The 15,754-nt window shown below is 39.9% G+C and overlaps 1 protein-coding gene across 1 annotated transcript in view; it reads left to right on the top strand.

Moving 5' to 3' along the window:
• Window positions 1-15,754, top strand: part of shank2b (SH3 and multiple ankyrin repeat domains 2b) — a 174,064-nt gene that overhangs the window by 137,736 nt on the left and 20,574 nt on the right. Inside the window, exons 10-13 of the mRNA XM_008299526.1 lie at window positions 4,833-4,968; window positions 8,435-8,515; window positions 8,641-8,649; window positions 13,220-13,243. Coding sequence (XP_008297748.1) covers window positions 4,833-4,968; window positions 8,435-8,515; window positions 8,641-8,649; window positions 13,220-13,243 — 250 coding nt within the window. The remainder of the gene's footprint in view (window positions 1-4,832; window positions 4,969-8,434; window positions 8,516-8,640; window positions 8,650-13,219; window positions 13,244-15,754) is intronic.

The following is a 15,754-nucleotide window of genomic DNA, read 5'->3' as shown; positions in this document are numbered from 1 at the left end:
GGGAGGAAAGACAGAGCGGATTACATAAGGCTACCCCTATATGTGAACTGTCTTTATGTGTGTGTGTTGGAGTGTATGAGGGAACCTCAGTGCCTGTGATGACGGCGGGAACACAAGGTCAAACCCAAACAGCTGTTGGAGCGTTTCTCTTTAATTACTGAAATGTGTGCCCTTGTGATGCCTGAGTTTGCTGGATTAAAACTCAGGATAGAAAGAAAGAAACTCCCCAACTCTCTACTCCATCTTCATCGCTTCCCATCATCCTCTACGTTTCCCCTCATCTGCCACTTTTCCTTTCTCTCGCTCCCCTCATCCATCACTCCTTCGCCGTCGCTCCGGGCCGGTCGCATCTCTTCATGTGACCCCTCCTCCTCTGTTTGTCTGAAGGAAGAAGAAGATGAAGAAGAAGAAGAGGAGGGGCGGAGCAGACCGGAGAATAGATGAGAGGAGCGGTCCAGCAGGGCCCATATTAAATTAGACGAGCGGTAATGAGATTAAAAACCATCCACGGGGGCATGCATGTTTGAAAGTATAAAGTGTGTGTGTGTTTGTGTGTGTTTGTGTCTGTGTGTGTGTGTGTTTGTTTGCACAGCCAAAAATCTGATATGAGCGTGGGGGTGTGCAGTGCAGTGTTTTGGATAGCGGCTATGTTAATATATGTGGCCTGCTGGTGTTTGTGACCTCTACACGGAGAAAAAAAAAACAACACACGTCGCCTTTAATTACAGCCGCTGCCGCTGAAGTTTCTGCAGCAGAATCTCTTTCTGGCCACAGACCAACTTGTTCTGATTGTCTTTGAAGTCGGACTGTGAGGGCAGCAGCCCCTCTCCATCATGAATATTGTAATTATGAAGACTGGCAGCAGGACACGGAGGAAGCACCCCGCCACAATCGTATTTGCATATCTATGGCCAGTTTTAAATGGAATTCTCCAGCGTTTCCCTTGAAGTCTTCTTACTGCTGAGAAACTTTGTCTTCAGGATGAATCAAAGGAAAAATCAGTCACAACTTTTACCTCTGTCCTAATATCTTCTATTAGTGCTGCACCTAATAGAATGGTGGCGGGCATGGACGCAGCGGCCCCTTCAGGAGACAGCGAGTGTGAACGTTCAGTGTCTTGCCTATCCCAGATGTTCGTTCTGCAAAACTTAAATGATCCTGAAGAAACGCTCTCTCATCTTGCCTGTACTACTGTGTATGTACAGCAAAATGACAGTAAACCTGATCTGATCTGATCTGATTTGATCTAACCTCCATTTTCATCCAGGGCTGCGAGACAGCTGAGAAACTGACGATGTAAATCTTCAAGATTTCCTCATAAACATGTTGTTTCAGTTTTTGGATCAAAGGAAAGCTCAGTAAATTCCGATAATGGGCTGAATAGAGGAAGTATTGTAGTTGTTGGCAACTATTTTCAGTAGTGGATTGATCAACATTTGGTGTTTTAGCGGGCAGGTTCAGTAAATGGTAAATGGTCTGCACTTTAATAGCATTTTTCTACCTTTGGCAGTACTCAAAGCGCTTCACGGTGTTTATCATTCACCCATTCAGACACAGGAGCTGCCACTTGGAGCAGCTTCAGGTTCAGTCACCACACTTTGGCATGCGGAGGAGCTGGAGATCGAACCGCCCACTTTGTATTTAGTGGACAAGCCGCTCTACCAGCTGAGCCCCTTAGTCCTCAGGACAGATTATTTTAATTATCAGAAACAGGAGGAAGTTACATATTCCAGATTTAAGCTGAAGCCTGGGGGTGTAGCTGAAAAGTTTATCACAATAAAATGTTTCCTCTCAGTCGATATTGACAGTTATTGATCATTTTAACTGACCTATTTTTAGTAAGGAAAAGGCAAGGCTGATTTATTTGTGTAGCACATTTCATACACGAGTAAGTTGAGCGCTGATAATATAATAATATAATAATAATATAACACAGTAAAGGACGTAGATTTAAAATAATAAATGACCTCAATTTAAAAACCATAATTAAAAGTAGCAGACATGAGCTGCATGGATCAAACAATTATCTAAAACTGTTCTAAAGTTAACTTGCAGGCGTTACAGGGAGGAGCAGGAAGTGTAGAAAAAAAGCTTATTTCAGGTAAGTGTGGCAGATAAAAGGTTTGATTAGAGTTTGACAGCTTTATTTATCAAGTGCACAGGTAATAGTTTTGATGTTAATAACATAATTAATACATTTGCACAATACAATAAAAACTAATGAAGATAAAGGAATGATCTCACCTTGATACACATTAACTAAAGAAAGCAATAAAATCAGCTTTGAAGTACATGACTGACTATCTGTAGGAGGCAAATGTACAAGTGATTAGTCATCCAGATGTTTCACCTGTGTGTACTTCATGAGCTTAAAGATCCACATGTGGTTTCAGCTATTGTGGTTGAAATGTTTAAGAGGTCAGAAGTTTGCTGGGATGTGCATGAAGTCACCAGATGTGTCGTTCCCACTTTATCAAAGTTCCTGATTGGGAGCTTGTTAAAAAATGTAAACTAGAAGCCAAATACTCTGTACAGTGTATACCTGAGTGAAAACTGTACTCCATAAGATGCACCTGGGTTTTATCTGGATGTGCAACATAAAGTGTAAATGAGGTCAGATGTCACTCAAACAGACTGTACGCACCCACACAGACCAGAGGAGAGGTTTAATCAGCCATAACAAGTAAAATCACCTGTGTAGGTGGACCATAGGTGTGCACGCTATTAATTATTTCTTTTACAAACCCTTCAAGAAGCACAAGTCTCCATTTTGGGGAAATGTGTCTGTTACCGCCAAAGGTTTTGTGATAAAAGCGGGGCTGATATTGTGTGTAACTGGGGCACAGCTGCAGTGTAATATCAGTCCTTCCCTTATGCCTCTGTTTGGTCAGACTCCTGCCACGTCGCTGGTCTCTCACATTGAGGTTTCTACCTGGAAACAGCATCTGTCCCAGCATGACGCTGCAAATCTTTGAATGTCTTCTTTGCAGCATATTGCTGGTGTTTAGTTTCTTGCTGCTTTTTACCATTGCTGTTTTTATATTGATAAAAATAAATATTGTTTCTTTAAACTGGAGGTTTTTTTCATTTTGCATCTGTCATGCGTAAACATTGACCTCACTATTAGAGGATAGATAGGGCTGCACATCTAATCAAATATTAATCTCGATTTTGGCTTTCTGCAGTCAAATGAACATGATCGACTGCAATACTGATGTTGAAAATACCGAGAACTGTGCTGCATATCAAATCAAGCTCTTCCTACACTAACAGCCAGCTACCAGGAAGCCATCCAGATGTTTTGGCTTCACTTTTTTTGGAAGCTGTCATGCTGCTGTGCACGTAACCCTGCAGCGGCAGCCTGTGCAGAAATCTCCTGGATGTTGCAGCTGCAGTCCAAAGTGGAAGAGCGATTTCCAACAGAGAGCAGATGCGCAAAATGAAAAATCAAATGTCTACCAGGAACACTATACAGTGTGTCACCATATTACACAATGTGCAAAGTTAAGCTGCTCTGTTGTTTTAATATTGGGTACAAAGTTTTGGTACAGCTTTATCCATTTAGGAGATGCACTGAATTCAGGTGAAGATTATTTTAAGTCTGACTGTATTTTGATGCAGTCAGACATTAGCAGTGAAGGCTGTGCTCCGTTTATTCAAATATTAATGTGCAGTAAACATATTTTGTTTCTAAAATCAATAAATTAACGTGAGAACAATCTTATCTTACAGGTCGCAGTCGTGCAGCTCTATAAGACTGCATCCATTCCAGTAAAAAACCTCTTTCAACTCACAAAACTATTCTAAAACCATGTATTTGTTTCTTGATAGACCTGGCCATGGTCGCCTACAGTATCTGATGGTAAATCAGATTAGGGGGCAGTTTGCTTTGAGTTTGTACTTTAGAGATGTACACTATAGAATGATGGTGTGTGTGTGGTTTGTCAAGTTTCCATATTCTTAGTTTCTTCTGCTCTTGGATTTAAACAGAGCTCTGCCTACAGGAGTTTCTGGTTGATTTATTCCAGTTTCACCCCTCCTGACAATCGGAGGAGGAATTTGGTCTGCGATCTTCATCTGGACAGATGTTCGTGCCAAATTATTTTGTAATGTGATGGGTTTACAGATTCAGTCTTAAGCCTCATGAACTCTTTGCAGGCTCATCAGGGCCACCCCAACAATTAGCAACGCTAAACATTCTAACTCTTGAGGCTAATGTTAGCTACAGATATTAAAACTGATTAAAATCTCACCTCCAGTTCACGCTGAACAACAGGCAACCCTCGTTGACCACATCTTCCCGACCATATTCTCACCCAGACTCATCATTTAAGCCTTCTGCTTTTGTTTTTTCTCACCGTAAAGTATTATTACCATTACAGCAAATTGTTGCACCACATTCTCCATTTTGTTTACATCTACTTCCCCATGAGATCATGTGGTGCTCTGCTCCTTCTGATACTATAATCTCAGTGTGGTAGTGTATGATGCACCATTATTTTCTAACCTTGGAGTGTGTGCATGTCTAAGATTAGAGAGAAGAATATCTGTGAAGTTTCTCATCACGTGCAACTCAATTTCAAAATGTGGTGGGATTTTTTTAAAGTCCTGTAGTCTGAGCATAGGAGGGGTGACAATGTTTTCCCACCCAAAAGAAGGTTTCTCAAGACATACAGAAGTTTAAAATACTTCCATGCTGCTCAAAATGTTCTCAAACTGCAACGGTTAGCATACAGGCTGAGAAAACTTTTCCTAACGCTCTCAGAATTCCTCAGAAGTCTATCCTTCTTTCTCAGCCCATTAATGCCTCCACCGTTGTGTGTTTGCGGCAGGTGAACCAGGAGAACGTGGTGAAGGTGGGCCACAGACAGGTGGTCAACATGATCCGCCAGGGGGGCAACCGGCTCCTGATCAAGGTGGTGACGGTGAGCCGGAATCTGGACCCCGAGGACACGGCACGCAAAAAAGGTACGACGACACTATTCAGAGCGTCACGCCAAAGAAAATTTGTAAACACGGGGGACTTTTCCTGCCTGAAATACGTGACGCTGATGCTGGAAAATGAAATAATGATGAGGTGTGGAGCAGCAGGGCAGCATCATGTAGTAAGATGGTGTGAAAATCTTTCTGCTACCTCCTGTATTAAAATACCAAAGACTGCAGTAAAGCAGCATGCTGACTGATGACGTGTTATGTAATAACATCCCTCTGAGGCAGCAAAGAACCTGACTTACTCCATGTTCATAATGCAAACAGTGTTTCCTGTAAAGTTACTGACTGAGGAATGTCACCTGAGGCTAAAAACAGCTGAAGAAGACCTTTGAAACTCAATTAAGACTTTGTGTTTTTATTTGGATACTGTCAGAACTTATTAGATGACAATTAACAAATTCTGACTTTTGCTGCCAATAAGCAAAGATTTATTTATTTTCACTGGACTTTTTAAAAATACATTTTGCAGGGACAGTGCACAATTTAAAGCAGCTACAATTGTTAGCCAGCAGCTCGTCGTCCCTGAGTCAACAAAAACAACAATTAGAAACCACAAAACAACACAAAAGTCCATCAGTGAGGGATAATGAACAGAATCTGTGTGATAAATACAAGGCAGACACTGGTGGTGACAATTTAATTCCAATTTTAGCTAAAGATAGGGCCTTGTTTCAAACACTGCAAAGCTTCCAGAGTTTCTACGTGTTGTCTTTCTGAACTACTGATGCTCTCCTCAACCGCCCAGAAATGCAAGACCTCCTTTAAGAGGAGAATTCTGCAGTACATTCAGTGATGACGATCATCTGGCCTTTGGATTTACAGAGTGAGTTCACAGCCTTTCGTGTAGTCACGCCTGCCTGTTCCCAGGTTGTAATGCAGTAAGACAGATGGGTAAAGAACATAGTGTGTACAAAAAGCTTTGCAGCGTGCGAGGACATATGGAAAGGGAGCAAATGTAACATCATTAAGAACAGCAGCCGCGGCCACAGCAGTTACAGAATGCAGTGGAACAACAGCAGAAGATTCATCAAGTCAGTAAAATGACTGAGTGATTTAAAAATGCTGAAACACCAATATCCCAGTGTCTTGTTTCACAATTATACTGTCACTTTAAAACTTAATTTAGGATTTGAAACTACATTTTTTTCCTCCCTACAGATCCATATTTTTCCACATTTATGACCAATAGCGAAATCACGTTCACTGTTAATAAAGTTAACTAAGCCTTTATATGAAGTGGCATCTCTATACAGTAGCAAACAATCGCAGGGCTGCAAAAGTAGGGATGCAACTCAAGATTATTTGCAGTGTTGGTTTGTGTGCTGGTTGCTTTTGCATGTATTGAAATAATTCATATATCATTTACATGCAGGCTGTGTACAGATATTGTTCTATTTCCTATGTGCTCATAGTTTTGCAGTTATATCCAATAGCTACTATTTGTTGTTGCTTTTGTACACGCTGAGTTAACTCTACAGCCGAAGGTGTTGGATCCTATACTCTGATGGAAACAGACAGGCTGAAAGGTCTCGATAAAGGGCTGTTCCTGTAAATGTTCACAGCTCACACTTACTCTAAGTTCCTTCCATGTCAAGTCACCTGTTTAGTCTAAGAAATGTCCAAAAAATACACACTGCAACATGACAGGAAGAAACATGATGTCTCCATCGTAGCGGTTTTGAAGTTATATTTGACAAATAAAGGCAAAACATTCTCTCGTAACTATGTTTTAACTTGGAACAGCTGACTGAAACTGTTACTTAGGGGTGAGCTATCTGACCAAAGAAGATTTCACAATTTTCCGGTTAGAATTGCGATTTTAATCACAGTTGTTCCAGCTAATTTAGCTGAACTCACGTGATTACATAATTAGTTGTGCATACGGAGACCTGGATGTAAATCTGTCACTTCAACTCAAGGCTGAAGTCCAAACTCACATATCTGTGCATCCTGTTTTCACTCTGAAGTGGTGATTCGTATCTCTGCCACTCTGACGCTTTTTGAGTTTCCATCCTATGAGACCAGGTGGATAATCAGTATTGATACTACAGAGCTGCTGTCAGAGAGCAGAGTCACTGAATAGTTTGGCTCCTTTGCTCTGGAGACATTAACAAGATTTAAGGCAGTTGCTTGCTGTTCCAAAATTAAAACACCCAGAAAGTTTCAGCTTTTTTTGTAAAAATACCTACTTTAAAATGTCCAGCCCAAACTGACCTCACACTTTGACAAAATGATAGACTTAGCAAGAATGACAGCATACAATGCACTATACTGTACATCAAGCCAAATTTGTTTTTAGATTCATCAACGCATGGAGCGAAAACAGCTTAAACTCTATTACCCTAAGAGGCACGACACAGAGGAGGAAACAGACCCCTGCGCTGGCAACTTCTGCATAATGAATCTAAGAAGGGATTAAACCGAGACAGAGCTCGTGTACTTACACAACTAAATGCTAACGATCTGCATTTACAGCCGGCACAGGATCTGGATGGGAAGAATTTACAATTAGGGATGTCCTGATTAAGTTTATTGGTGCCTAATCTGATCTGAATCATTTGATATTAAGTATCTGCCAATAAGTCCCAATTCGATACCATTTTCTGCACTTTAATTATTGTATTAGTAATTGTTGTATGATTAGGACCTGGTTGAACCACTTATGTTTCATGTTTTGGTTCACAGGGGAGGTGAACAGTTTTGTGTTGGCAAGCAGAGTGTATCAGGAGCTTAGCTAGTAAAGGGACACCATGACAAAGTCTTCTGTGGTACTTAACAACATCTGCCCAGCACGCATGTTAGACATTAAAAGGCAATCAGTTTGGATAGAGTTCCTTTATTCCAGTGCCGTATGTGATGACCTGCTTTTGAAATCCATAGAAAGTGTCTGTGGTTTGAAATAGAGAAATCAGAACAGGACAACTGCTGAGACTACTCTAATTTGTACCACAAGTTAACAGATTGATGATTGATAATGCTGCACTTATTAAAAATATTTTCAAATTTACTGCACTTACCTATGGACTTGTCTAACAAAGCTTTTTCATGACGTTGGTCTGCTCGCTGTAATTCCTTGCCTGCTATGAGGTCTGTTGTTTACGAAATACCTTCAAGATGTGTAGAGCATCCAACGAGAGTCAACCTAATAGTGTCAGAACCATGAGGTTTTTGTTGAGTTCAGGTGGAGTAGGAACGTTTAGACAATGTTTTTAAAAACTAAGGAAAGATGATTATATGCCAAATTAAGATCATCCATGATGGAAGTTCGCCGAATCACTTCACCCTTCAGCAATTATTTATTAATATAATATGTTTTTCTGAGAATCGACTGGTTGCTTGACAAGTTGTGTGGCTTTAAAGACTATTAGAAAGTGTAACGCTATTGTATCAGAATAAAAACACAATGCTTTTAGTCACCTCGCTCTGACTGTCTCCTCCTCAGCTCCTCCACCCCCAAAGAGAGCCCCCACCACAGCACTGTCCATGCGCTCCAAGTCGATGACCTCTGAGCTGGAGGAACTCGGTAAGAGTGTCTCCGTTTGTTTGTTTTTTTTACTCACAATGGCATCAGGAAGTCGGCGTCTAACGGCACCTCTCTCTTCTTTGTTCCTCTTTCTTATTCTCATTGATTGGTTAATCTCTCAATAGTGGATAAAGGTAAGCAGTTAATGCTGCATAACCTTTTGCCATCCATTTTGCAACATCCATCGGCTCACAATGGCTGAATGAGGCTTTTGTTCAGGCTGATGCAATCTGCATTTCCATCATTTGATCATTTTTGCTAAAAAAAAAAAAAAATAGAAGAAAACTGCTTTTTCCCTCCCTTCTTCATCTCCTGTCCTCGTTTGCCTTTATGCATGAAGACTCTTGCTTCTAGATCCCTGCAGCCATGGGCGTAGGTTTCATGTGGATATTCGAATTTTTGAGCATCAGAGATCTTCTTTCATGCACTCTGATGAATCTTTATGCAAAAATGTATGCTTTTTCTGCATCATTGTCTTTATTTATAGGTCATTCAATATAAAATCAACCAAATCTAAAAAAAAACAGAAAAAGTTTCCACCTGACCCCCGAAAAATCAGCTGAGTTTTTATGTACAATAACTTTAATATGTTTAATGAAGCTTTGAAAAGTTTTACCTTCATACTATGAATATTTTTCAAGTTAACAGGCCCTTAGAGGTCACTGGAGCCTTATTTTTTTTACAACTTTTTAGTTATTTATTTATTTATTTTTAGCCCTAATAACTTCAGAAGTACTGGAGTTAAATTTGTCAGGGATGAAAAACACATTTAAGCTCTGTTCAGTCCTGCAGCCGCTTTACTCCAGGTGTCGCAATCTACAGCCAAAATCTTGGCAAAGCTGCACCAGTGTAATGTCTGTGAGTAGCTGAAACAAGCGCTGGTCCATACAATGCAATATTTGTGTTTTGTATGTACAGGAGCTGCATGAAATTTTCAGGTATTGAAAACAAATTTGAGCTGGTAAATGCATACTATTATACACTTAGCAACACCAATGTTTCTTTTTTCACAGCCATAAGCTACATTACAGAGTGTCAAAATATGACTATATTAAACAATGAATATCACACAGAAGATATCAAGGCTAGAAGTTGAACCTGGTATCAAATGCAGGTAAAAATGAGACTCTGAATGTGCTATAACTTGTTGTGACCAACCACCTGTCCCACATGGTGATATGACTCTGGAAAGTTTACTCAAAATGCGCTTTTTAAAGTTTTCTCAGGGGAATTATCAGAAAACAGAAACACATCTGGCGTTCCATTGCTTGTTTCTTTACTCTGTGTCTGAGACAGTAAACTTGTGCCGTTTTATTATTGAAGCTAAGATGATGTTGATGCTCAAAGTTGGTTATAGAAAAAAGATTGGGACACCTGGACTGGATGTAAAATTAATTTGGATGCAGTTTTTTTTAACAGCTTAAATGTGGTTCTCATCCCTGAAAATGTACTTTTATTTAATAATTTGTGTCTATCTCCTGCACTGATGAAGTTATGAGGGCTGAAATATGCTGTAAAAGCAAAGCAAATTAAAAAGCACAAAATTCTGATCCACCTCTATGAACTTCAAGAGCCTGAAACTTGTGAAATATTTTTTGTATGAAGATAAACATTTGCTACATTAAATATACTAAAGTTATTATATATTAAAAAAATCTGCTGATTCTGAGTCGGTCAGGTGAGAACACCGATTGTTTTTTAAAATAATTAACTTTAAGTAAAGGAAAACACAAAATTCAGGCAACATGTAATAACTGAAAAGAGGATATAAATGAATCTGATTTTTCACATGAGCTTATAATTCATTTCTTGAGATAAAAAAGACCCAGTGCTGAAGGAGTATGGCCCTGTCGGAGGTTTTGTCTCGTTTTCACAGCAGTTTTACAAAATCTACGCCTATGCCTGCACCCATAGCTGCTGTTGTTACAAAGAGCTAATAAGCAAAAAGAAACAGCATTATGGATAGTGTCATCTTTCTTTGTTTTTCTTTTGTTTGTTTGTTTTTATCTGTGTGAGGACTCCCTCTACATAGTTGTTCTAATATCTTTAGGATAGTCAGCGATTCTGAACAAGAGGCCTGAGAGAGGAAGGATACATGGAAGGAAAGGAAGGGTGAGAAGGAGGAAGTGTGTGAGACAGAAAGGAGAGACGCCTCTATGTTCTAAAGATCTACTTTATTTAGTTGATAACAGCTAAGCTGAAACCACACACACACTAAATTCACGGCTTTGTGAATTAGCTCCTCTGCTCTTGTTCCCTGAAGGTTCATATTTTTATTCCAAAAAAGCATATCGATTGTTCCTGATGCTAAAGTCCCTAATATCTGAGTCCTGGTTGATTTGGTGTGGTTTCCTTGGTTACGACGGTTTAATACCAGAGCAAACTGTAGCCGAGAAGCTACTTTGTCAGAAATACAAGAGAAGAGCAGCAGGTGTATCTGTTTAGACTGCAGCCAAACATTGTTTTCATAAAGGATTCAGTCAATAGTAATTACAACCTCCATCTGGTTTCATGCTGCGCACAGAGCCGGTAGTTTTCCACTCAGCAGCAGGACTCAGTAAAGTTACCGAGCATGCAGAGGAATTGGAAGCATGCAGTTTTTTGCATGCAGCTCCTTATCTTAAACTTCACTATGCTGCTCCTGACTTTTATATATTTTTTTACAGTGAAAAATCCAAACTGATCTGGTGACAAAAAAAAAAAGTCAAACTTGCCGTGAACACTAAACACCGTGTGGCTGATACCTGTTATGGGGTCGACCGATGCTGTTTCAAAGCTCGTACCAATACTGATCATCAGTATTTAAGCATTGTCAGAATTCAGAGTAACACAAACTTGTAATGTGAGGTGTCACCAATGAAATAGTGCTGTGCTGTGGTTTCCATAATGTACTTTTATGCACATTTTAAAGTATGACATTTGAAACAAGTTAAGGGAAATGGTTTAACATCCGCAATTTCCGCAAAAAAAAAAAAAATAAAGCAAATCTGTCACCTGATACGGTTTTAGACGTTTACAAAAAATAGTTAGTGAGCTTTATAGGAGATGGAAAAAACTCTGATGTAGTTAACATTTACCTCACAACATTCATGAGTGTCTAGTTCCAGAGAATCTAGGTGGCATTTTAACATGGCCGATAGCAGGTGGCGTAAAAGCGTAATTACATCAACTGGAAACAACCCTGCAGACTTCTATCTATATCTATTCTGCAGATGGACAGAGCTTTATTTGTTTCTACTTCTTTAAGTATTTTTTTTCAGAGGTTGGTGAATAAATGGAGCGCGTTCTGATATCCATACAACCGTACTCATAGAATTTGTGCCAGAAAAAGATGTAATACCTCCAAGTACACAGTATCTCAAATGCAGTTTGCTATAAATAGCAGGATCCTACTACATTTGTTTGGATTTTGTAGTATGCAAGCCAGCATGCTTTTCTGACCCACAATTCTCTGCGCAGTTACATCACGGTGTCTCACGCGAGTATAAACCAGTTTGAGCCGCCGAGAGCGCCGAGACAGACGACGGCTCATTTTGCATTACACACTGCGACGGTCAAAGCTTTAAGCACAGTATTATAATGAAGTAGTCTGTCCCAGTGGTGCGCACACTGCGTGAAACAGAACATACTTTGTGAGGGCAGCTGTAGCGTACGTAATGAAAGTGAATGATTTGGGACACAGCCTCAGTTTTGTTTCCAGCTTCTTCTACACTGTTTATTACAGGCAAGTGCTTTGCAGCCCATACTGCCACCTTTTGACGACGCCGCACAGCCGAGTTTATTCGCTATCAAGCAGTTAAAGCAAACAAGTGTAATTAGCATTATGTTTTAGAAGTTTGCCTTAGATTCACTTAATAAGAAGAAGAAAACATGGAGGCAGCCAAAGTGGTGCATTTTTATGTTAGTTTATTTTATCAATAAGGAGTTAAAACAAAGATAGATACCAAAGATATCAAATCCAATAATTGGTTGATCCCTCATCAGTTGCTTAAAATCGGATAACATGCATGTATCATTTTCATATGAATCCTTTGCACTCGAAATCCCAGCATGGAAAAAGTAAAGGTGACTATTGATTAATAGCATCACAAATTAGATTTTAACTGTACCTGATGCGGTCTTTGTTTCAAGCAGGGTGCCCCACCTCTTCTGTAATTCTAAATTAATCGATTTGAGAAGAAAATTAAAGAGGCAGTTTAAAGGAGTCACGTCAGATTGTGAGAACTTCTTATGGACGTTTCACTTTTTTTTTTCCCCCCTTTTATTGATCAACTACTTAAAGAACAGCAGATTGGTGGGTTTGCACTGCAGCTTCTGATTTACTGGATACACTAAAGGGTCAATCATTAGTAATTGCAGCTTTGTGCCCTGTGTCGAAGGTGTGCAAAGTGCAGGCAGCGAGATGAAAGGTGAATTAATAAATGCATGACACGGAGGACAATCTGCTTATGCTGCAGAAAGCTGCTGACAGAAAAACACCTCTGGTCAGCAGGTTTTTTTTTTAACTGAGCTACTTAGTTGACACATTTCATTCTGTGCTTTAAGCATGTGTAGTAGTAATAGTACTGCTTGGTAGCATTGTTAAGTCTGACTGAATACTTTATACAAATGTTATGAAAGAAGCTAAAATGCGGGCAGAGTTTCCCTCCCGAGTGTGTTTATGTGCTGTGAAGACTCAGAAGTCTTTTTCTGTCGCCCCTTAAGCCACTCTAAGGAAAAAGAAAGGTGGTAAGTTACTGTAGGCATGCTTAAGTCTGATCTGGTATCTTTAGTGATTGATTTATGTCATGTACCCCCCTGCACCCCACCGCCTCACTGTGATTAACTAACTACTAACTGTTGTATTTGGTGACGATTTCTTTTAAAGGTGTGATTTGTCTGAACAGCTTCTTTGACTCTACACCCGCCGTGTTTTTGCATGAAGTACAACGTGTTTCCGACTACAGCAACGTCATTGTGTTCTAAATGTTGTTGGTGCATGCTTTGATGTCGTATAACGATGTTTTGCCTTTTCACAATCGCAGATTATTGGGGTTTTTTCTCCTCCTCCTTCATGAAGCTAAGTAGGACTGCACGATATTGGAGAAAAGCTGGCTTTGTGATATGAAAAAACACGTGAATTAATCATTCTGATTGGGGTGATTTTGTAGGCAAGTGCATCGAAAATACAAAATATTTTAAAAGAGGCTGAAAAAAGCTGTGTGGAACATTTCTCGTGTGGTGTAACACTGGCAAAGGCATCCAAAATAGCTTTTTGTTTTGGATGGCATTCAGATGTGGCTTTGCACTTGTCATACAGAGTTTTGTGCTGCTGATTTATATAGTCACACAAATTTATGGAGTTGCATCATGTGGCTGCATTGTTGCCGACAGAGTGCCTGTTTTTGATCAACATCATTCTTTCTGTAGCTCAAATATATCCGTAAAACTGATGTTGCGTTCCTTTTTGCAACCAAATTTCTCTTGTCAGTGTTTCTCACCAGTTCTTTGCTCATTTTGCTGTACAGACAAAAGGACTGAGTGTTTCCAATAGAGCTACCAACAAGTCGATTAATCTCAATTGTCTGATTCCAGCTTCTATAAATATCATATTGCACAAGTGTTGTATCCTTCTCGGTGCAAAGCCTGTTCATGTTAGAGCTGCAGCGACTCCCTGATCAATCAATTAGTTGTCAACTGTTAAACTGTATACTATTATTATTATGGTAGTTTGTTCAATTAAATAATAAGTTTCAGACTCTTTTTTCAAATTTTTTTTAGGGAAAAGTCTAATTCCAGCTTCTAAAATGTGAATATTTTCTGGTTTCTTTCCTCTTCTCTGACAGTAAACTAAATATCATTGACTTGTGGACAAAACAAGACGTTTCAGGGTGTCGTCTTTTCAAATTTGTCACCATTTTCTGACATTTTAGAGACAAAACAACTAATCAGTTAACTAAGAAAACAATAGACAGATTAATTGACAATGAAAGTAGTCGTTAGTTGCAGCCCACCATCCAAGAACATTCAATCAGAGTAAATAATGGCAGCTTTTATTGTATCAAAAAAAGTTGAAGCAAGAAGTTTATAAGTCAATTTGCCTGAATTCACATTGTGATGTCGATACTAAAGCGATATATCCTGCAGCCCTGGTGCTGATGGGTCCCGTTTTTGTTTTTAATTAAAGGAATAGTTCACCCGAGTGCTTCTTAAACCCAGGATCCCAATGTTGCAACACTAACAGCAGCACACTGTTCACCTTCTGGAAGAATTTCAAGCTTCAAACGCAAAGACATGTAGCAACAGACCCTTAATGAGGAAATACAAAACAGTCGTGTACATGTGTGTATGTTTGTGAGCCAAAAAAAAACACAAAATGTTCGTCAGTGTTTGTTCAGTTTACCTGACCTAAAAAGGCTTGCTGTCATGTCTCTTTCTTTTCATGGGTGCCTCATGTGTCAGTACAGGCTTGTGTAAATGTGTGTTTATGTGTGCGTTGAGGAGGAGGAGGAGGAGGTTTATTCCAGGAAATGTTTCACTCACAGATAGGTTTCCAGGGCAACCGTGTTGCATGTTGTCTGATATGCTGTAGCCGCAATCCAATTGGGAGACACATCGGAAAGAGAGAGGAAATGTGCCTCTTTCTGCTCTTCTGTGTGTGTGTTTGTGTGTTTTTAGCTCTAACTGTAGTTAAGGTCATTGATGCTCCTCTCCTCCCCTTTCCTCCCCTCCCCTCCCCCATTCCTCTCCTCTGTGTGTAGATGCGCAGAAGAAGAGGATTGTTTTCCAAGTCACTCTAAGTAATCACTCCCCTAATGCATGGAAGCTTTTCTACATCCTGAGCAGAGCTAGTCAGGGAGGTGACCCCGCAGGAGGCTAGATCAGGGCTAGCATGTAGCTTCTCTGAGTGAAGCCCTTTAGGTGGACTCTACCTGATGGCATCATCACACACCAGAGGGAAGTTCAGTTCTGCCAAATTTGCCGTTTCTCACATCGCAGGCTTTAAAAAAAGAAGAAAAAAAAAGAAAACCACTGGGAGATAACGGCAAACTTGACAGACTTCACATTCATCACTCATTTTACATTTAACCCTCTGAACCCCAAGCTGCGTTTTTTTACTCTCGCTATGGACTCGTTTTTCACTGCAGTGTGAAGTCCTGCACCTCTATGGAAACAGCACAGAAGTAGAGAGACTTCAGAAATGTCTTTTGTGCAGTTTGACACAGTTGGAACACCATAAATCATGAAACAATTGGATTT

The sequence above is a fragment of the Stegastes partitus genome, unplaced genomic scaffold, assembly GCF_000690725.1.
Source record: "Stegastes partitus isolate 25-593 unplaced genomic scaffold, Stegastes_partitus-1.0.2 Scaffold1429, whole genome shotgun sequence".
Classification (NCBI taxonomy): domain Eukaryota; kingdom Metazoa; phylum Chordata; class Actinopteri; family Pomacentridae; genus Stegastes; species Stegastes partitus.
This window is presented reverse-complemented; position numbering and strand designations above follow the sequence as displayed.